We start from the raw sequence: 22,355 nt of genomic DNA, 5'->3' as shown, positions 1-22,355 counted from the left end.
TACCAGTTAACTCATATATACCAAATATATGAAATCCCAGTAAAAGGAATGTTAATAACTGGAGTATTTGCCTAGAACACTTTGGCAACATTATTCACCCAATTCTAAGGAATAATGTTGTCAAGATGTTATAGGCAAATATTCTGCTTATCAACATTCCTTTGGTGGAATTTCATATATTTGGTATATATGAGTTACTTAGGTAACTCTATATTAAATAGTATACTCAGTTTAAATAGCACATACCTGACAATAGCTAATGGTCAGCGATGTTAATCGATCTCTTTCTTAACCAGCTGGTTAAAATGAGATCTTCTGTCCTAACATCAAGCACACCCCTTCATTCCACTGTCCAGAATTATGCAAATGAAACCTGTTAACCCATGCTTTCCAATTTCCTCCAATGAACAGACCTAATGTGGTCTGAGTTCCTTGCAAAGGAACAAACTAGCAGATCAGAGCCCATCAATATATACTAGAAATCACTGACTTTTACACTTAAAATAGGTGAATTTTTGGTATGTAAATCATACCTCAATAAATCTGTTAAAATATGTGTTTCCATAATCAATGTCTCTAATGTTTAATCTATTTCTTTCTGTTATTGATCGGATTACCTATCATAAGCATCATGTTAGACGCTTGGAGCTCAGAAAAGACATTTGCTGATGCAGAGACAACTACTGAGCTAATACAGCTGCCATTAGGATGGGATGCTAAACAATTTTTCGATGCCTTAAACACCCATATTGATCTATATCATTTTACTATGGTGTAGATGGGAGTTTTAGTTGCTGAATGCCTCACTCAGAGTCTTGGTCAAGTACTGTGTTCCTACTGTCTGGTCAGTAAATTTTGGAAGTATCTGTACCTACAGATGGTATGTAAAAATGAAGGCTGACTTTCTTAAGTCACTTAGCCAATAGTTTTGACTTATTTGCCACGTCGGCCCTTACACTTGACACAGGGAATAAAAAGGTAATTAGGACAGCCCTTGCCTTTGGAGAATTTAAAATTCATTTAAGAAATGAAACTAGAACATTTTAGGACAGATTTTAGATTTTAATATGTTAAAATTTACATTTTAAAGCAAATGCAAATAATTCAGAATTTATTAGCTATTACTTTAAAATTCAGAAATTTGAACTTCTTATCAGAATTTTAGATTAAGTATTTTGCATCTGTCAGAGGGAGAGTCTAGAAGGAGAATAGGGAAGTCAGACAAACACTGCAAGAAGTTCCCTGAATAGTTACACCATCCACCTTGGCTCATTTCCACCCTGCTATGCATTTCTTTTCTTCTCCAGGCCATTTCCACCCTAGTCCAATGGAAATCGTGCCTGTGATTGTCAGTCTGTAGGGCCTGGTCTCTCCTTTGAAAGTAGAGTGGAGAAATAACACCATGATCTAGGTAATTTATGGAACTCATGTCAATAACAACTAAGTAAAGGCAAAACAGGTTTCTACAAGTGCAATTCAACGTACCAAATTCTCACTGAGGGTCCACTATGCTAAAGGGACTCCCCTGGGTTATGCTGTGAGGGACTGAGGGTGAAAAATACAAAGCCTTTGAACTCTAGCAGCTTCTAGGTAACTGAATTCTAGCTTTTGAATTCACTTGTCCTCTGTAGATATGGTTTTAAAAATAGCTGCTCTTTTAAAGATCTCTGGTGGAGGGCACAGGGGTGGGGTGAGAGCCTGTGAATTACAAGGCTTGGTTATTATTCATTTATATCTAGAATGCTGGCAAAAGAAGGAGGTCGGGGAATATTTACTGAATAAATGAATGAATGAATAAGTATGCTGCCAACTTGAAGATAAAAATAGGCCACCTCAAATCCTAGCATTTTTATACTTCTTCATATTCAGATATTTTCTTGCTTTTTTTTCTCGCATTTTATTCCCAAATCAACCCAGAGTGAGGTGAGGGAGATGATAATCCCAACTCTATATAAGATAGAACTTCAGGGATCTAAGACCACACATTTAGCAAGTTATAGAGTGAGTGACAAATCAACGTGGGCTTTACAGTCCCAGGTATGCATTTCCAATAACAACAGAAAAATGGATTAGGGGCCTGACACACACAGCAGGTTCCAGGACTCCAGAGAGACTTGGTGGGTCAAAAAGAAAGTCCTACCACTTCTTCCTTTGCAGTGGGAAAGCAATTAAGAAAATTTAGCACACTAGTGGCAGCTGGAGAGTTGGCAAGTTCCTCAAGAGAAGGACTGTAAGCAATGTCACAAGCCAAGAAGATGGATGGGGTCCATTTATGCACTGAGGCTGACGTATAAATGGAATCTGGCCCAGTTTGACTGCCCTTTCTTCAAAGATGTCATTGACAGATGAGTATCTAAATGTTTTTGTTTAAAAAAAGAAAATAAGAAAATAGAAAGAAAGAAGAGAATAAAACACAAACACACACACAAAACCAAAACAAGAAACTCTTTCTATCCCAAACAGACACATGTAGCCAATGAACATGAAAACACCAGATCAGACCTGGGAGCCCTGCAGGCTTTTCAAAGCGGTCCTTGACAATGATTTGCAAAGTTGTACACCTTTCTTTTCAGATAGTTCTCAATTTAATGCAAGGATTTCTTTGAAACCCCAAATTACTGCCAGTTGGCTACACCCCATCTGCTGTTGGAGGCACACTAGTGTGGGGGACAAGCCTGCTCATATATTCATCTTCACCTGCCAAAACAAGGTTTCTTACCCAATTAAAATGAGCTCTTTAATTTTAGAGTAGTAAACAATGTCTACTTAATTTGAGGAGAATACACAGAAGAAAGTTACCAAAGCTAATCACCCAGTGACATAATGGGTGAGTCAGAGTCAATGTAATTTTGGGGAAGTGCTGAAGAGCCCTCTCTGCTTTTGGAGACAGAAAGGTCTTTTGGAGGTCATTGCCTCCATGGTGCTGCATCCGTGGCAGCCTTCGATTTCAAAATCCAGCAATTCTATTTTATCTTATGTCTACCCAACCCACTTTTGAAATGATTAATAATCACCATATTTAAAAGCTAAGAACTAAATACACTTCCTTGGATAACCTTGTTTCTTTGTCTTGCTCTGTAATTATTTGCTGAAAATGGGCACCTGTTGACACATACTGAGTTGTAGTAAATAGGAGGATGTCTTTTCCACCCACTCATGGTTAGCCAGTCAGGTCTCATGACTTGCCTGTGGTCTCTGGCCAACTGTTTAACTCAACAGTAGACAAGTGCACCATCTGGAAAAGTCATAGTCTTCACCAGACTGGATAGACAGTGCCCAGGCCTAGTCTACATTTCACCCATGCTCAGCCAAATAGACATTTATGAAATACAAGCCATTTAGAAATATTTGAGCATACTAAACTTTGACAGGATAGGCAGAGTGATCTTAGCGCCAAATCAGAGCATCCTTTATTATGACTAAATGAGAAATCCAAAGAAAAGTTTTCAGAAAGAAATTTCAAACAGACAGTTTGGTTTGGACCATGTCATTATCAGCTGTTGCATGTGGCCCCAACTCCAGGGAGATAACATGCCTCCAGAACTAGCTGGTTGGATCAGGCTGGAGGTGAATAAGGCTAACTGACCTTTAAGCAAAAATAAATCTTGCTGAGTTAAATGATCCTGTCTCCTACTTTCCTCAAGGAACATGAGACACTAACAACAAAATGTGAAGATAGCAGCCCTGAATTTTTACAGTCCTTATCTCCTGCATGACGAGTTACAGGTCTGCTGAGTTCATGAGCTACAGGTTAGATGCATAAGACTGTCTTCCTTGCCAACCAAATAACCCAGGAATAATTAAGGCAACTGTCCCCAAATCTTTCAATCCCTGCTAATACACGTATGATGTATAGACTAAATCGGAAATAAAGAGTGCGTTGGCAGGGAGAGGCAGTATTTCCTAGCCAAAGAACAACCACTTCAAACATGTATGATCCATCTGAATTCCTTCCCACAAGTATTTGCAGTGTGTGAAGTCACAGAAGTTGATCTTCAAAATCACCCTAGAGTACAGCTTATGGAGAGAGGCTACCCCAAATTGGGTAAGGCTAACCAATATCAGGACAATACTTGGAGGGTCTCACCCATCCATCAACCAAAGGCTTCACCAATAATTTATCAGAAATAGACAATGTGCCAGACACACATTTAGGCTCTGATTTTCTCAGCAGCTGTCCTCAAAGGAGGGCTTGTGGCAGCTTCTGGCCCTTTAGGTAAATACTACCCATGAAAGCCCCCAGCCAGCCACAAAGATCTGCTGACACTCTTGAGAGTGAGGGAGACAAGAAAAGCCAGAAACAGGGTGTCTTTGACAACACAAGACTCAATCATAAAGTGTTTTGGCTTCTCCTGTCCCAAACCCAGCACCTGCAGATACAACTAACTCTGATGAAAATTTCAGACTCTTCAGAGAAGGGTACATTTCAGCTTGCATTTGCCTAAAACAAACCCACAATTTTCTTAATACAGCCCCTGTTATCCTTATGGTATAGAAATGAGAGATCTGGATCTTACTTTAACTGAGCATGGTGCCCACTGTCAAGAAATTATCTCTGCACATACCAACACTTTCTTGCTGGCTCAGAGTTTAAGAATAAAGGTCCTCAGAAATATTTCTGCTTTCACAACAAATTCTACCAGCTGTCAGAACGTTGGATTGGAGGAGATGACACCAAGCTGAGAAGGAAATTTTTTTAATGTTTTCTACCTTTCTGAAACCAACTTTCTGATACAGAGAAGTAGTTGACTGATCAGCTCAGTGGACACCAGGCTTCCTTTATATTCATCTACTGAAATCTATCATTTACCTGCCACCACTGGAGATTTCCGCTCATCTAGGAGCTGGATGGAGGTACTTGCTGTCACCACATTGCTTTTGTTGACTGTTCCTATAGGAGGGGGAGAAAAAAGAAACATGGTGACAAAAATGAGGAGTGTCATAGCACTCATGTTAAGAGAGCTATGGTACTGGTTGGCAGTCACCAGTTCTGCAGACTGTTACTTCCCAGAACCCAGAGCTGGTCCACCCTGTTAGGCCATAGGTGCCAGGTGGGTGATCCTTTCAGCTGAAGGGATCAATCCACTGAGTTATGACCACCCACACTGGGGAATATCCAGCCTCTTCACATCAAAATTATTAACAACCATGGAGGGACCACAGTTTTAAAAATGTGTGGTTACTAATTGTAGTGTTTACCTGTGTCCATTATCATATTTATATTACCTTTCTAAATATAGCCACGGAGAGCTGCTTGAGATAAAGTTTTAACACTATTTTAAAATGAGTTAGAGGAGTTCCTGTCGTGGCTCAGGGGTTAATGATCCTGACTAGTAACCATGAGGACTCAGGTTCGATCCCTGGCCTTACTCAATGGTTTAAGGATCCAGTGTTGCAGTGAGCTATGGTATAGGTCACAGAGGTGGCTCAGATCTGGCATTGCTCTGGCTGTAGCATAGGTAAGCAGCTGCAGCTCCGATTCGACCCCTAGCCTGGGAACTTCCATATGCCATGGATGTGGCCCTAAAAAGACAAAAAAAAATTTTTTTAATAAAATGAGTTCGAAATTTTAGCCCTGATTTGTTGGTTAAAACTTTACTGATCTATAAAATTCTAATTTCAAGCCCAGTTTTTCTGAGCAAAAATTATAGAGCTGGAATGCAATCCTTATCCCAAACTCTTACTAATACAGTAACAATGTGGTATTAGTACAGAGATTTTTAATTATTAACAATGGTTCTAATACCCATAAATTAAAAGACACTGAATACAAATTCCTAATGCCCATAGTTATTGTTAGTCCAGTGTCTGTTTTATAAAAGGTTCAATAAATGTGAGTTGAATGGAATCCAATTGAATTTAAAAGCAGGGAGAAGGTAGGTCTGAATTTGAATACACTTATGACCAAAGCAATTAAGAATTTTCTTCTGGCCTGAATCTCTGCCATAATAAAAACCAGCTTCTTTTCCAGTGTGTACAGGTATTCAATACACTAGGGAAAAACGAGAGAGAGCTCAACAGCGACACTTACACTTGGTGAATTTTAACATTTTCCCAAAATCTAAAGGGGCCATGAAATCTTCTAAGATATTATGTCATCCATAACTTTATCATGACCAAGGTAAATTCCTTTTTATTATGTGATTTCATTGAAAGTTCAGCAAAAAGCCCACTTGCCAAAAATCAATTAGACAACAGCCTTAATTAATCAAAAATTTTTTCCAGACATAATTCTTTGTGGGAAAAATGATGAATAATATCAAAGCCAACCAACATGAGGGGCCACCACACACAAGGACACATACACACAGCACTGTTACAGGGTGTTCTTATTATCTGTAGCTCCTCTTCCCCATGCAGTTTTGGGAAAAAGCCCTTCTGGATAATTTGATGGTTCCAGTCCAGATCTAGCAAGCTAAATTCTATTTTTTTTCTCCAGAGGACTATGAAAAAGAAAGTATCATGAGACTTCACGATTTAAAAAAAGACATTATTTTTAATGTTTGCAGCAGAATATGAAACTCTACTTTTATTTGCTCTTTTCAGTAATAAAAGTGATGTAGATAAACATAAAGATCCTGGAGTTCCCATTGTGGTGCAGTGGAAATGAATCTGACTAGGAGCCATGAGGTTGCAGGTTTGATCCCTGGCCTCGCTCTGAGGGTTGGGGATCCGGCGTTGCCATGAGCTGTGGTGTAGGTCACAGACTCAGCTTGGATCTGGCATTGCTGTGGCTCTGGTGTGGGTTGGCGGCTGCAGCTCTGATTCGATGCCTGGCCTGAAAACCTCCATATGCCGCAGGCGCTGCCCTAAAAAGACAAAAAAACGAGAAAAAAAAAAAAAAAAAAAAAGAAAGAAAGAAAGAGCCTGAGTCACCTGCAAATTTATACTGGAGAATACATACATATGTATGGGTATGGGTACACACAGACCTGTCAGCAAAGGAGCACAGTCTCCAAGAATCTCAGTCCTTAAAGAAACCTAATCAATAATCTCTAGAATCCTACCTAACAAGGGAATTTCTACAATAACATTTGGCCTTTCCTTGAATATCATCATTAATAAGGGACCATCTTCCTAATGAGTGCGTTCAACTAATTATTACACAGTTCTTATCAACATGTCTTCTGCACATTTTGCAAGTCTTCTTTCTAAAGATGTTTTCATTCATGGAAATGAGTAAGTGCCCAAACTTAAGGAGGAGTTTTGACACTAAGCATTAGAGAGCCTCAATTAGGGTTAACTTGGGAATGTTTATAATAGATTAATACGAAAGGCCCTAATATAAAACATAAGTATATAATGAACTGCCCAAAGCAATCCAAGATTATGGAATTCTGTCTTATTCATGTCTGAAGTTTCTACAATGCTCAGTACAGAGCCTTGCACAGAATGAGCACCAATAAAATCAGATTCATGAGACAAGAAAAAGTCAAGGACAATTGAAAGCCTCTCCAGTGTTTTTGTGTGTGTGTGTGTGTGTTTTTTTTTTTTTTTTTTCTTCTAAACCTGTTGAATTAAGGCAGTGTTCAGTTCTCTTTTGGGGGGAGGTAACCTTAGTTTTTTTTATATCATAAAACCTTAGGACTGGAAGAATCATTGGCTACATGCCTCTCATTGGTCACTGCAGCTCCATGTCAGAAGAGCACAAGGCTACACAACATCTTAATCCTTACTCTTGCGTGATAATTTAAATCAGTTCTAATGGGGGACTGTCAGCCTCCAAAGTAATGTTACTTGCTGGAGGCTCAGGCAAAGGGTGTTATGGCTGCGTGAATTTCTCTAAGTAGGGCCAAGATAATATTTTTTAAAATCTATTGAGAAGTTTGTATTCAAATGCCATGTGGTACAAAATAACAGTTCTGCTTCCTGATATGCTCTGTGCATAGTCTGGTTAAGCAAAAGCTTCATTTTATTTGGGGCTGCAACACTTAATGGAATTGGTCACTGGTTCAGGGCTTGGCCAATATTTAGCTGAATTTGGTTCCCTTTAGCATCCAGGCCACATCTCCATTCTCTGCAAGCAATACCCAGGCCAGAAGGCCAAAGGGACAGAGCTAGCCTCCAACAAGGGCACTCACCTGTGCTGAATGGGATTGAGTAGACGAAGCTCCCTGGAATCTGCTCAGCTGCTCTTCGGTACCAGAGAGGGAAATGGTCTGCATTAAAGATGTTCTCCTTGTCTCCAGCTTTCAAGAAGTCCCTTGAAATGGAAAAGAAGAAGAGGAGCATGGCACCATGCAGCAAGGAAAAGCCAGCATCCCAAAGGCTTTTATTGGCTAAACACAGTGTTGGCTTTTAGAACCGGACCTGCCTTTCTCAGTACAGAGAGGACATGTGTAACACTGTGCACCCCAGAAATATCTTGTAGAGCCCTAGCAGTCAGACTCCCAGTGGGTGAAATGATTTTTCCTAGTATATCTACTGAACTAATTGTCTTAGCATCCGAAGCAAACAGACGAAGCCTCCAGAAATCATATCAGAAGACCAAAGGGTAGTCAGAAAGCTTTGTCTTGCCTTAAAATCCATATGCATAGATACATATCCTTGGGAGGATCAACATCTTAAGAAAATCTTACTCTTAGAAAAAATGTAAAGGAAAGAGTTCCCATTGTGGCTCAGCAGTAATGAAACCAACTGGTATCCATGAGGAAGCAAGTTTGATCCCAGACCCGGTTCAGTGGGTTAAAGATTCAGCATTGCTGTGAGCTGTGGTGTAGGTCAGCAGCTGTAACTCCGATTTGACCCCTATTCTGAGAACTTCCATATGCGCCAGATGTGGCCCTAAAGAGCCCCCCCACCCAAAAAAAAAAAGAAAGAGAAAAAGATTATATAAAGGAGGTAAACTGGGTCCATGTAGGGATCCTTGCTTCTTCCTCCCTTCCCCTCTTACCCTTCAGCCAAACAGGACTGCTCCTGCTTTTGGATACTAGAAGCCATTGTGGCATTGGGTGAGACAAGTCTAGGTTTTAGGCAGAGCTGAATGACCTTGGGTGAGTTACTCGGTTTAGTTACTGAGTCTATGAGCCCCATTTATTTATCTACAACATGGGAGTAATAATATCACACTTAGCTGAAACTATCAGAATTACATAACAGCATGTGTGGAAGGACTATGTAAACTAAAAATGGTTCACACAAATATATGGGATTCTTAAAGCCCAGAGGGTTCTTTCACTCCCTCTGGTTCAAATGGAAGCTGTGAGGTGAGCATCTCTTAGACTTGGAACTGATTTAGGACTTAGGGGGAGAGCAGTAACCACACTGTGGAGGCTGACATCACTGGAGGCTATATGTGTGCTACATGTGATCCAAAAGGCGATACTGAAAGCATGGAAAGCACTGTTAATATTGGGGATGGTGGCAGATTACAGAGGCCATTAACTATAATGGATCTGCTTCCAAAAGCAGGTGGTGGAGGCAGGATGGAACCTCAGTATAGGAGGCTGATGATAGCATATGTTAGCTCTAGGATAAGAACTTTATATCATCCAGACCTCTCCACAATATTTTGAACTCTTCCCTGTATGTTCAGTTAAAAAAAAAAAAAACATAGAAATTCTAAAATATTTTTTTAGCCCTGGCTAATAGAGTCATCCAAATAGTTGGGTCTCAACAGATACCACTTGAAAGGAGAATGTAGGCAGGACAAGACTCTAAGACAATGGAAGTCAAGGTGCCTCTATAGGCCTCAGTGACTGGAGTTTCCTGAAGACAGAATGATTTCATCCACCCAGATATCCAATGAGTATTCACGCTGGGCCACAGTAATGCCACAGTAAATAGAACCCAGAGTTGTAGGTATTTTTAGGTCCCCAAAGTAGTTTTACATCCATAAGTTTTCTAATTCTCATAGCAACTCAGGGAGAGGATTACCTCATTTTTCAGATGTAATGAGTGAGGTAAGCCAGGTACACATCCTAGTAGTCTTGACCATAGTCCTACTGTCTTTCAAATCCATCAAAATCACCTGGATATCAGACTAGCAAGGCAGTATGTTTTGATGTTAGCACTTTTCTTGTGTTTGTTTTAATCTCAAAACATATAATAGCCTTTCTCTCTGAGGATTACAAAGTCTATTCCTGTGTCTCCCTTTGGTTCTCTGGATCCTAAGAGGAGAAGGTGATGTGTATCCTGACAATGACACTTTTAGTCCTTCGTGGGAACTTGCCTCCTGGTAAAGTAACTGTTCAGGGACAAAGGGCTAAAGCGGGCTTGAAAAGAATCCAGCCATAAGTATAGTCAACTTTATAAATGATGAGTTTGAGAAGCTGAGAAGGAAACAGTTCTAACATGGGATTTAAAAGTCTGTTCACAAGACATCCAAAAATCTAAGAGAAGACTTGGTCTTATAAGATCTTATGGTTGATGTCAGGGCCTCATCTAAGAGATGCAAGATCATTGCCGAGCTGGGCTTAATGGGACAGGAGTGTCTGCTCAGTGCGCTCCTGATGGACCAATTCCTCTCAAGTCAACAGCCACCCCGTGACTTGATATTTGTCCCCCCAAGGTACTCTGAAGGTCAAGGTTTGTGAAGTTCCATGGTAAACCTCTGGAATCACATACACATACTTTGCAAACTCTGAATCTCAGGTTCCATTCATCCCTGGCCTAATAACATCTCCTACCTCAGAGAAAAGGAATTGAGAAAACTTATTAACAGGGTCAGGAAAGATTTCCCAGGCTCATACCTGCTCTGGTCAAACAGGAGCTTGAAGAGTTAAGACCCTGTGCTTTTCTGAAGACACAGGGGCAGGGGGTGTGGGAGTTCCCTGGTGATCGAATGGTTAGGACATGGTGCTTTCACTACTGTGGCTTGAGTTCGATCCCTGGTCTGGGAACTGAAATTCCACATCAAGCTGCTAATGTCATGGCCAAAAAAAAAAAAAAGACACAACACAGAGGCTGAGCAGGACTTTAAAGGGCATTCAGGTACTGAACTCGGTGACACTCTGCCCACTGTCCATGTGGGTCTCTTTGGAAGGAAGAGGAGACTCTGTCAAACCCAAGGGCGACCAGAATGACCAGAATGACCGGTCCTGGGTCTGGGGTTCTGCAGGCCCTTGGTTTCACACTGAGGCACAGAGGCTTGCTAAAATGTACACAAACAAATAGGAGACTTGAAACACAGGCAGGAACTCCTCAGCTGAGCTGCAGGACAGCTGAATGCCCTCCAGCCATTTGTCAGGAGATGAATAAGTCCTCCCTCTGGCTGCTCTGCCAGCAGCCACACTATCTCCAGAGTCCTGAGATGAGCAGGACAGTGGACAGAAGCCAACAAGAGTAAAGAACACAGAAGTGTAGAGAGCCAACAACAGGCAGGTGAACACATACGCTGGGGCCCCAGAGGTAGAACTGAGAGGAAAAAAGTCAATAGGCCTGGGGAGGCCCGAATTTATTTTGTTTCTACCACTGGTGGAATCAAGGAATGATATAAGCATCCCTTTCAATGTCCCATTTCAGGAGCTCCCTGAGCCCCTGAAGAGGGGTGCTCCTACTCACTGGTTGGTGAGCTGCTCAGCCCCAACGAACAGGTTGATTCTTGAGAGGCCCGTGCGAGTGCCAAGGAAGGCTACCTCCACACCCTTGTCGGAATTCCTGAAAACAGAGCGGCAGATGTCAGGGGGATTCTGTCAGAAAGTAAGCAGATAATGAATTTTGCATTTTAAGACTCATTGAATATTTTGTGAAATAATAGTTTCGAAACTTGAAATTTTAGAAGAAATTATAGAAACACACACACACATGCAAACTCTTATTCCTTACAAAAGTTTTCATGGTAATTCTTGCCAGAAAAACTAAGAGGTCCATGATGAAAAAAAAGTAGCATGAGAATATACACTTCCAATGCTAAGTAAGCACACTTTATCTCAAGGTTCTGGGTGCAAGTTCAGAAAGAGCAGGACAATTTTAATGAGAGGGAAAAATATCCTTAGATCTAGACTTTTGCACTAATGCTACCAAGTCTACTCTTTGTCCTGAACCATTAGGGCTGTTTAGCAAAAACAAGCACCTGAGCTACTGAATCAAGTTTATAGCATCCCACAGCCTGGAAATGTCTAGGATCTGAATTCTACACCATTCTGGGGACACCAACTAGTAACTTCTACCAAATCACAGGCTTATCCTCACCCTTACTATCGCAAAGGGATGAGTGAAAAAAATGACTTCTGCAAATAGCCCTGTAGGGTGTCATGCATAGGAGATCTAAGGATGGCCTTAGAAGAGAAAACATTTGAAAATTCACTAAAGATTTTGTTTAACTTTCAAGGCAAATTTTATATGTCTGAACATGTTCTTTGGGGTATTCACAATGCATCCTTCTTCAAAAAAAAAAAAAGTGGTCTTTCTCCACAAATACATAATTTTACTCTAAAATGAGAATGTGAAGAGAATAGTGACTGATTCTTGAGTTTGTGTCCCTGCCCTATATGTTAGTAGCAATTTGATTCAAAGCTTTATCCATGTCATATTCAATGTAAGGTCATTTAGTTACTTGATCTCTGATGGCTGTCAAAGTGGTCAATACTATCTTCAAGTATTTAAGGGGTAAATCGAAACCAACACTATGCATTTGTTTCTACTCGTAGCCTACACCAAATTGGAAAGTTAGGCTGCCCAATCAGTTACAGATGTGGACTACAAAGCAAGCTACCATTTTGGAAATCTTTAGCATCTGTTAGGGGTGAATCAGCAATCTGTGCACAGGATTTTGAGTTTCATCAGAACCTAAAAGAAACATTTCCACATCCACTAGGCAATATAATCACAGGAAAAGTTTTGACTCTTTCCAAAGCTCTCAGGGAGTAAGATCCAACCATGAAAGCAGCCCAAACATACTCCCAAATATAATGACAGCAGTTATATCTTTGGGACTCCAGACTCATGTATTAAACTACCTACCTTACATCTATTCCTGGGAGTCATTTTAACCTTAAAATGTCTAGAGAAGAATTCTGGCCATGTCTGGTCCCAAATCTGCTCTTCCTTCAAGGTCTTAGGGAATGGCACCACCATCTACCAAGGTATTCACATCATAAACCTGAGAATGATCCTTGACAGCTCAGCCTCCCTCCTGTCACATGGTGAACCCATCACCAAGTCCCGGGAGTCTTACTTCCGAAGCATGCTACAAGTACATCTCTTCTCTTGTGCCCACTGCCACTGCCTTGGTCCAAGTGGCAATCCATTGAAATGTTGTAGGAGCCTTTACTATTTTTCTTACCCCCATTACACTCTTTTCTCCACATAGAAGTACAAGGATTGTTTTTAAAAATGCAAATCTGATCACATCCTGCCTAAAATCTTAAAATCTCCTTCTTAAAATTTTTCAATGACTTTCCAATATTCTGGGTGAAAAATCCAAAATCCTTAACCTGATTCCCAAGGTTCTGAACCACCTGGACCCAATGTGGCCTTTTCTCCCAATATCTTCCAGCCTGCCCTCTACACTGCAGCTCTATTGGCCTTCTTTAAATTCCTTAACGATGCAAATACTTTCTCACCTCAGGGCCTTGGCACATGCCATTCCAGTTCCCCGGAAACTAGTTCCTACTCAGAAAAGCCTTCCCTGTCTTCTACCTCCACTCTACGTCTTGTTACAGCCTGCATGTCTAATTTTCCTTCAAATAGTTATCACAGTTCTTACTCATGTAGCACAGGTACCATGCTGGGGAGGGTTATGTTTGACTAAGTTACCTCCATTTTACCAATATTTAGCCCAGTGTCTAGCACATAACAGACACACAATCAACATTTGATAACTAAAAGAATGAAAATGAGAACAAAATGAATGACACACCTGATAGAATATACAAAAGAGAAGATAAAAGAAGGAAAGGAGCTAATAAAGAATAGAAAAGGAGAGAATGTACAATGTGAGGGTATAAGAAAAAAAGGTATTTTTTTTCTTATTCTTAATTGTTAATAGCCTACTTAAAAAAGTAATAATGATGATGACAATAATAATAATAAGCTACTGAGGCAATTCTCACCCTAGTCTTTGACAACAAATACCCTTGCATGCCCTCCTCCCCCTACACCCTCCACTTCAGAAATAAACCGCAGGGTTATATCTGACACCCTAATGAAATAGAGCTCTCACTTCCCCATCCTCCTCACGACCTAGCCTGGCCCAGATCCCAAGTTCCCTCCAGACTGTGAAGTAGAGGGAGACATTGCAGGGCAGGAAGCAAAATACTCCTTCCGCCTCCCTCTCTCTCAAAAGTGTCACCCTACCTCAGCATACCAAATTTCATGTAATGTTAAAACTCAAACAAATTACATGTCAAACCCAGGAGCTTGCCATCCAAGCCAGAGCCGCTAATCTGCTCTAGCTCTTGTGGTTTGGAGCTTTGGGGAAAATTAAAGAACTTTAACACCAGGCTCCTAAAACAGTTTAGTTCTTTAAACCATAACCATATTTCGGACGGCTTGTGGGGAAATGGCCATGAAAGGGGGACACGTGCAACCACTTACTCAGATTTGTTGAGGGCAAGGCTGGTCCAATAAGCTTCAATGGGAGCACTCACCACAGCATCAAAAAGGACTTCCTGTATCAATTCTTTATCACCTGTTGGGAGGGAGAGACTGGAGAAGATGGCTTTGGCTGGACCCCACATTGTAGCATGAGATACATGGCATTCATTTTGCAGTATCTGCAGGCTTCTTTCTCATACGGTACACTGCTTTATGTGTTAACCTCCCACCAGCTGAAAATACAAAACATTTCTGACACCTGATAACTGGCAATACAGAGACCACCACCACCCCCCAAAAGCATGTGGATGAGAGGATAGTAAATGGTTATCCTGTAGTTTTCTGCTTTCTCTCCCCATGGAGTAGTTCATGCCATGGACCAGTGTGCCAACTCTGGGATCTGGAGGTTAGATCCTCAGAAAGTTTGCTCTTTTCATCCCCATTTCTGTCAACTATCAAAATCTGCAGTTCTTCAGGGCCCTGATCTCAGGTGGTTATAAGAAGGGAAAGGGGTATGATGCTTAATTACTCCTGGGACTCTAATTTTGTGATTCCTTCCATTAAAGAGGATTTTTTTTTCCACTTTAAAGGAGGGTATCTGTCCTAATCCAAAGGGATTCTTGAGAAAGCTCTGTGGAAGAGGAGGATATCATGAGTCTAGCAGAGATATTCTAAAGCCCCATAGCTTTATTATCTACAGTGGGCCTGTTCTCACTTTGGCTGGTGGCCAAGAAGACAGTGGAGCTTTGTTGTAAAAGCAAAAACTAAAAAAAACTCATCCTCAAAGAGACAACGGATAAACTGAGATGTAGTTATACAGTGGGAGGCTACAAATGCACTAAATGATCAACCCAAATCTCAAAAAGATAACATATAATGAGTGAAACATGAGTTTTGGAATAATATATATTATGCCATATTTTACCATATTTATAAATCTTATTATAAAAATAATGAAAATGATACACACTATTTATGAAGATACATACACACATATGGCATACGTATAGTGTAAAATGCATGGGAATGATGAACAAATACAGGATGAAAATTCTCTCTGGGAGCAGAATGGGGCAGCATAGGGGCACTCAGGATCTTCAACATGATCTGTTTTGTTCCTTAAAAAGTACCTGAAGCAAATATGGCAAAATATTAAAATTTGACAAAGTTTGGTAGGAAACGTAAGTGCTTTTTTTATATCATCTCTCTACTTTTGTTTTTTAAATGTCTTTCAAAAAGTCAAAGAAAAATGAAAAATTGGGCTCATATGATGTCTCTCTGTTCCTTTCTCTACTAGAGCATTTCCCGAAAAGTACATCCCATCCATGAAGATGTGGTTGACATATGGAAACTTCCTTACACCTCTCATAGGGCTATGTGGTTATTCTATAAGATAATATATGTAAAGAATATTTCATGTCACTGAATCTGTTAGGAGTAGGGACCAGGCTCGGTTCCGGTGGATTGATTGCCCCCCTTCCCCCCAACGCCCATGCCCAAACTTTAGCTGCTGGAACTAATTTACATTTGTCCAGGGACTGTTCTTGCACTTGGTGAGCATCAGGCCTGCTGCTGTTCTCTCCCTACCCCCCCTGCACCTGCTACTGGCCATTTCTGACTCACTGAGCTCCCTCAGAGGGCACTTGTAGGAGGGAAAGCACCAGAATAGACACCTCAAGAGGCAATATGTCACAGTGGCAAGCCCATTCTGGAGAGAACCAGGAAACCTAAATTATGACCTTGGATGAGACAAGTACTATTTCCAGCCCTTGTTTCACATTTATAAAATAAAACAGCAGACAGTGATAGTCCCTTCCCAGTTGTAACATTTTCATCCTACTCAGGTACATGACCAAATGGTTCAGTATGGGGACAAATCTAACACAAAGGGTTACATTGGGATTGAGGATTCTGCATGACTTGTAGTAACCCACATTCCTTCTCCTGTTGCTACAGGAAGCAGAAAATTTGACTGTATATAATGTGCCTGAGCATCTCTGACAAAGCAAAGCTTTCCTTGAAAAGTGAAAGGAAGTATGGTTTTCAGTTCACACCCCCTTCCCCAACAGCCACATGCACACACATGTGCATTTGAAATCACACTCACATTGGAGCAGAGGTTCTTTGCCTTTGAGATAGAGTTTAATAGCTTCGAGTTGAGACAGATGACGGTGCTCTGGGTGTAGGTCAGTGTTGCAGTAGGACCTAGGAACATGACATGGCCCAAAACAAGAACATGTATCTATTTATAGCATCATGTGCCTTTGCCATTGAACCAGGGGAACTGGGCAACGGACTACTGGTAACTCAAAATCAAAGAGTGCAATGAAGACCAATGCGGAAGAAGGATTGTTCCATTCTTACCATTCGTCTGCCAAGGACACGTCGGGATGTTCTAAGTCATGTAGCCCTGGAGGTCAAGGAGAAGGGCATCATGAGTAAGTACCATCTGTGTAAGGCACTGACCCCATCATCCTCTCATGTGCTTCAAGTGTTCTAGGGCAGTGACGTGATGCGGATAGGGGGAGTAAGGTAGACATTAACTCCAAAGATATGTGCCTAGGAAAAGGGACTCTGCATGTAGGAAACAAGTTATTTTCTCTGGCAGAACCTTCCCCCACTTGCACCTCACTCAGCCACCGCTGAAACTTCCCCCGGCTGAGTGCCCTAGGAAAACCTTAACTCTCTGATATAAATGATACACCAGTTAGTCCTAGGAGAGAAGCTTGGCAAGATGGTAGAGATACCAAGTTTAAAGTCCCGTACAGTCTGAGTTAAGATCTTGGGTGGGCCACTAAACTCCTGTGATATAAGAAGGTTGCTTTACTTTTCTTAATGTCAGTTTCTACATGTGCAAAACAGGAATAATAATGGTCCCTAACTGACAGGTGGTTGTGAGGGTGAAATTATAGGTTGAATGATATGAGACTGCCAACACTCAACTGCTTTTTGACCAGCAAAAATTGCTAGTTGTTATAGGATCCTAAGTACAATGAGTCATCAGTCTGGAAAGGTAGCTAGAAGAACTGAAGCTCTTAGGGAATTGGGGATTTTATATAGAATGCTTGAGACACCCTGACTCTGTGAAATCATTCTTTCCTTGCATCTTCATGTGACATCATTTTGATGAGTCATCAGAAGGCACACACTTCTGCGTGACAACTTCAGGAACTCCAATGATTGAGAAAGTCAGGTTCCCAAGTGACCAACGGTATCTTAGTACACTCAGGATTTCAGTTTTCTCCTCAAATACAAATGTATAAAATAAATTGTAAAGTACTAGACCTACCATTACAAACTCCTGCTTGATTTTATAGGAAGTAGGGAATAAATTAGAAAGACTATCATCCTACACGTCCCCGGTGGCCATATCCTGGCTTCAGCGCCTACTGGTTGAAGGATATTGGGAATGCCACCTCAACACTTTGTGTTACACCAGTCAGAAGGTGCAGGTGATAGTGTCTAACTCACAGACCACATGAGAGGGTTGAATGGGATAGTGATTAGTCCCTAGGACAATCTCTGTATCCATCCATCCTTTCCTCTCTTTCTCTCTCCCTCCTTCCCTCTCTCCCTCCCTTCTTTCCTCCCATTCTTCCTTCCATATATTTACTGAGCATCAACCATGTGTCAGGTACTATTCTCAGCCCTGAGAATATAGCAGCAACCAAAACAAAAATCACTGGTGCCCTCATGGAGTTCCCATCATGGCTTAGGGGTTAAGAAATCCAACTAGGAACTATGAGGTTATGAGTTTGATCCCTGGCCTTGCTCAGTGGGTTAAGGATCCAGTGTTGCTGTGAGCTGTGGTGTAGGTCACAGACATGGCTCGGATCCTGTGTTGCTGTGGCTGTGGCGTCGGATGGCAGCTACAGCTCTGATTAGACCCCTAGCCTGGGAATCTCCATATGCTGCGGGTGTGGCCCTAGAAAAAGACAAAAAAGACCAAAAAAAAAAAAAATTCTGAATTATGGAGTTCCCGTCATGGTTCAATGGTTAATGAACCCAACTAGGAACCATGTGGTTGTGGGTTTGATCCCTGGCCTCACTCAGCGGGTTAAGGATCTGGCGTTGCGGTGAGCTGTGATTTAGGCTGACAGCTTCAGCTCTGATTAGGCCCTTAGCCTGGGAACCTCCATGAGGCACAGGTGAGGCCCTGAAAAAGACAAAAAAAAAAAAAATAATAATAATAATAATATAAAATACTTTCTAGTGGCAGAAAAGAGATACATAAATAAAATTAAAATACACAGCCTATCAGTAGTGAGGGCTAAGAAGTAAGAGAGAGTGAATGAAGCCAGGAGAAGGGGTAACAAGAGATGGGGAGAGATGAGAGAAAGTGTCCTTGTTAACCTGGGAGTCAGGGATGATTCACAGTGACAGTGACTTTAAGCAAAGACCTGGAGGAGGTGAGGGGAGAGCCATGTAGTAACTGAGAAGACAGTGCTCGTGGCAGGAGTAACAGGTGCAGAGGCTTTGAGCTGGGATCTCACCTTCTTGGAATATTAATGACATCAATTCTATCTGTTTTTTCTAGTTTCTGTTCTCACTGACCTTCATCTACAAAGCCCTCTCTGCCTATATTTCATTGGACCTTTGATCAGACCCTGAAGGCAAGATCTTTTTGATTGCTTCCTCTACTAAGTTCCTAGACCTTTAAGGAATTATGATTATTCTCTCTCACAGCTCTGATTTTGGACAAAATCACATCTACTATTGATTGATAATGCTGGCCATAATGACATAAGCTTCAATTTATTGACAATTACTGTGTACAATATATACAAAAAAATAAAGTGTCCGGGAGATTCAGAAGGGAAATAATTTCAGCAGGTAGAACTACAGCCCATACATTCAACCTCAGTAGCAACTCCTTACATTTTGAGCAAAAGCAGCCTGTTCACCATCTTTGTAATACCTGCCACTGGCAAAGCAGGTTGAAAATTTCTACATTCTGTGGGACTGCATTCCTTATGGGAGCTCCTTCAGAAGCGTGGTTGCCATTCCTAAGAAACTCCTTTCTTCAAAACAGAGCAGAACGGTAATCACACCACGGCCATCAGATGACAAGCCCCTGTACTAGGTAGCCCAGGGGAAGCAGCTTTCTCGGGTTCTGTCACTCACAAAGTTGGCAGGATTGTAACCCTCTTATTTACAGAGGAGCAACAGAGAGAAGAGGATCTGACCTCATATGTATAGATAACCAGACAATCTCCCCTTGCTGGGAACTCAAAACTAATTTCTTGCATAGCTGGGGCAGTTAACTCTGAAATTCTCTCTGTGTGAGCTCTTAGCCTAACAGAAGATGAAAGTGACTAATGAAATGAAGAAATGTGTGTGGGGAGGGGGTAGGAGAAGGAAAGGAGGGAGAGAGAAAGAGAAAAGAGAGAGGGAGGGGCAGGCCCAGATATTGAGGACTCACTAAGGAAACGAACACAAAAGAGGCAAATAATCCATTGATAACCTCTCCTTCTACTGTTCTAACCATGAGCTAAACCTCAGTTTGATCTCAGACGGCTTAGATGTGAATTTTCTGTCTTCACAAGCAGTGACATCCATAGAGCCGCACATGGTACATGGGGTCAGAACATTAAAGAAGTTAAAAAAAAAAAAGAATCCCTGAGAATACATCCTGTTGAGCTCTTGCCCAAATCACAGAGTTGCCTGTTTTCTCTTGCCTTTCTCTGGGAAGAGAGAACTCGTGATTGATTAGGTCTGCGGTGGGCACACTCAGGGCTCTGCCCAGGTCAGGATGACCCCCTTCGCTATCCTTCCTGTTCCTTAATTCCTCACAATCAGTTGAGAGAAAAAAACCAACACCTGTGAAACAATACAGGGACACTCAGCAGTGGACCAGCAGGCTGTCTATAGAACCTGACATCTCAGAGATCTCCAATTTCCTTCTTCATTCTCCACTACATCATCAGCATGAGCCACCAGGAAGTCCAGCTTCTGGAAGGTCAGCACACTCATTCATAACCAGTTCTAAGTCACTGAAACCTGACTTTTAACTGACCTTCCAGCTCTTGGCCATGCTCCCTGAAGACACCCACAAAGAGCACTGGTCTTATCCAACTCCTCAGTCAAAACGGAAAAAATCTAACACCCAGGTTAGGCAAATGACTTACTCAAGGCCACTGTGGGAGTGCAGGCTTTAAGAGGCTAGCCCCATGCCTCCCTGTGGGCTGGTGATATTAGGAAAGAGAACATCTCTGAGCTACTAGGTTGTTGGGAGATGAAAAGGAGAGCATGAGTGTGCTAGTGCTTTTAAAGTTTAAAGGGCTGTGGTGTTCCCACCGTGGCACACAGGGCTTGATCCCTGGCCCGGGGACTTCCATATGCCACAGGTCTGGCTCCCAAATAAATAAATAAATAAACAAAGTTTAAAGGGCTGTAACAATTGCTACTATTTACTGAGAATTTCCAGTGCACTGGTGCTTTATGAAGACAAGAAGATCTGGGGATCTCAAGGTGCTACTTATTCCTTCTGATTTATATAAATCACTTAAATGATCACATTTCCCTTGGACCCAGGCTGCCTTGAAACGGAAGTGAAATTTGTGGCTCAATTGTGTTGGAGACTAAGACTAGCATACCTTTGTTTTCTTTTTCTTTTCCTGGCTTGGAGTTTTTACACTAATCCGTATTTGTCTTGGTCTGGTTTTTATGCATGGGAAGAAGTCATTTGGTAGATGGATGATTCCTGTGAGTTGTCTCAACAAATTTGTGGATGGAAGCAGAAGATAACTAAATGAAATCATAACGAAAGTCATCACTGGTTGGGATTCCTACCATTCTGAAACAGTCTAGGACCACTAAGTAACATCAAGTCAGTAATGAGTTGAGTCAAATGTCCAGGGATTAGAGAAAGGGTTGGATAGAGGAGTAAATTCTTTAGCTAACACAAGGGCTGGATTCAGGGCTTTCATTCCACCCCGGAGGATAAGACAGATGAAGGCAGCATCTTACCTTCTTCAACGGTTACGTTCCCTCGGAAGAAGTATTTCCCATGGCCTCTGGAGAGCGCTACACCTAAACTGTGCAGAGAAACAAGGCAGACTTTGAAATCCATGATATCAACTGGAATAGACTTTGGGCTAACTTTTTATTTCCATTTTCACATTTCCATTCAATGTTCTATAAACACATTTTTTCAACAATTTACTTTCAAAACCTCACTGATTATAGTTGGTGTTGGTCTTTCTTAGGTTCCACCCACTGCTTCAATGTAATTTCTGATTGGAAGTGCAGCAGCAATAGGCAGCTCCCGTGAGTGTTTAAAGAGGTGTGGCAAGCTGCTAGGAGCCCTTCTGGCAAGCCCCTCTCTCGGATGCCCTTGCAAGGGCTACATGCCCTGCTTTTAATTATGACCTTACATATACTTGCCCTACATTCAGCCACACATGGGTCTTTCCAGACCCCACAGTTTGGGACTAGGGAAAATCAACCCCTTCTCAAGGGCAAAAATGAACACTTCCACTGCACTTGAATGTGGCGACATGATCATGTTGGGGGCCTCTTTGCCCAACTCTCTCCTTCATTTGATAGATTTTCCATACTCTCACTCGCTCAATAGTCTTAATTTAAGCTCCTTTCTGTTTTCACTCCTCGACTACTCTGATACCAAAGGGAATCCACCCATGATCCCTGGCCATATATGACGACAATGCCATATTGGTTTTTAAGATGAATCTATAGTCAGCAAATTCTTTCTTTTCTGAGCTCTCTGAGGCACCAGTTCAGGAACATAAAGAAAGCCCACTAAAATAACTTTTTACGAAAAGCATTATCACACTAAGTTAGTAGCGGGAGACTTTAGAAAGCCACATACACTTATGGAAGCAGGCAAGGGGCCAAAGGCATTTTTCAGGATGTTA

The 22,355-nt window shown here is 41.5% G+C and overlaps 1 protein-coding gene across 4 annotated transcripts in view; it reads right to left on the bottom strand.

Moving 5' to 3' along the window:
• The window catches only part of CACNA2D3 (calcium voltage-gated channel auxiliary subunit alpha2delta 3), an 802,825-nt gene that overhangs the window by 164,682 nt on the left and 615,788 nt on the right, over positions 1-22,355 (bottom strand). For all 4 annotated transcript variants that reach the window (XM_021068973.1, XM_021068975.1, XM_021068974.1 and 1 more), the window contains 7 exons: positions 21,448-21,515; positions 16,843-16,888; positions 16,586-16,683; positions 14,479-14,572; positions 11,503-11,598; positions 8,082-8,203; positions 4,811-4,891 (listed from right to left, as the gene is read on the bottom strand). In XM_021068973.1, the coding sequence (XP_020924632.1) occupies positions 4,811-4,891; positions 8,082-8,203; positions 11,503-11,598; positions 14,479-14,572; positions 16,586-16,683; positions 16,843-16,888; positions 21,448-21,515 (605 nt within the window). The remainder of the gene's footprint in view (positions 1-4,810; positions 4,892-8,081; positions 8,204-11,502; positions 11,599-14,478; positions 14,573-16,585; positions 16,684-16,842; positions 16,889-21,447; positions 21,516-22,355) is intronic.

This window comes from Sus scrofa, chromosome 13 (assembly GCF_000003025.6).
Source record: "Sus scrofa isolate TJ Tabasco breed Duroc chromosome 13, Sscrofa11.1, whole genome shotgun sequence".
Classification (NCBI taxonomy): Eukaryota; Metazoa; Chordata; class Mammalia; order Artiodactyla; family Suidae; genus Sus; species Sus scrofa.
Note: the sequence above shows the minus strand (reverse complement) of the source record. Positions and strands in the feature narration are given on the sequence as shown.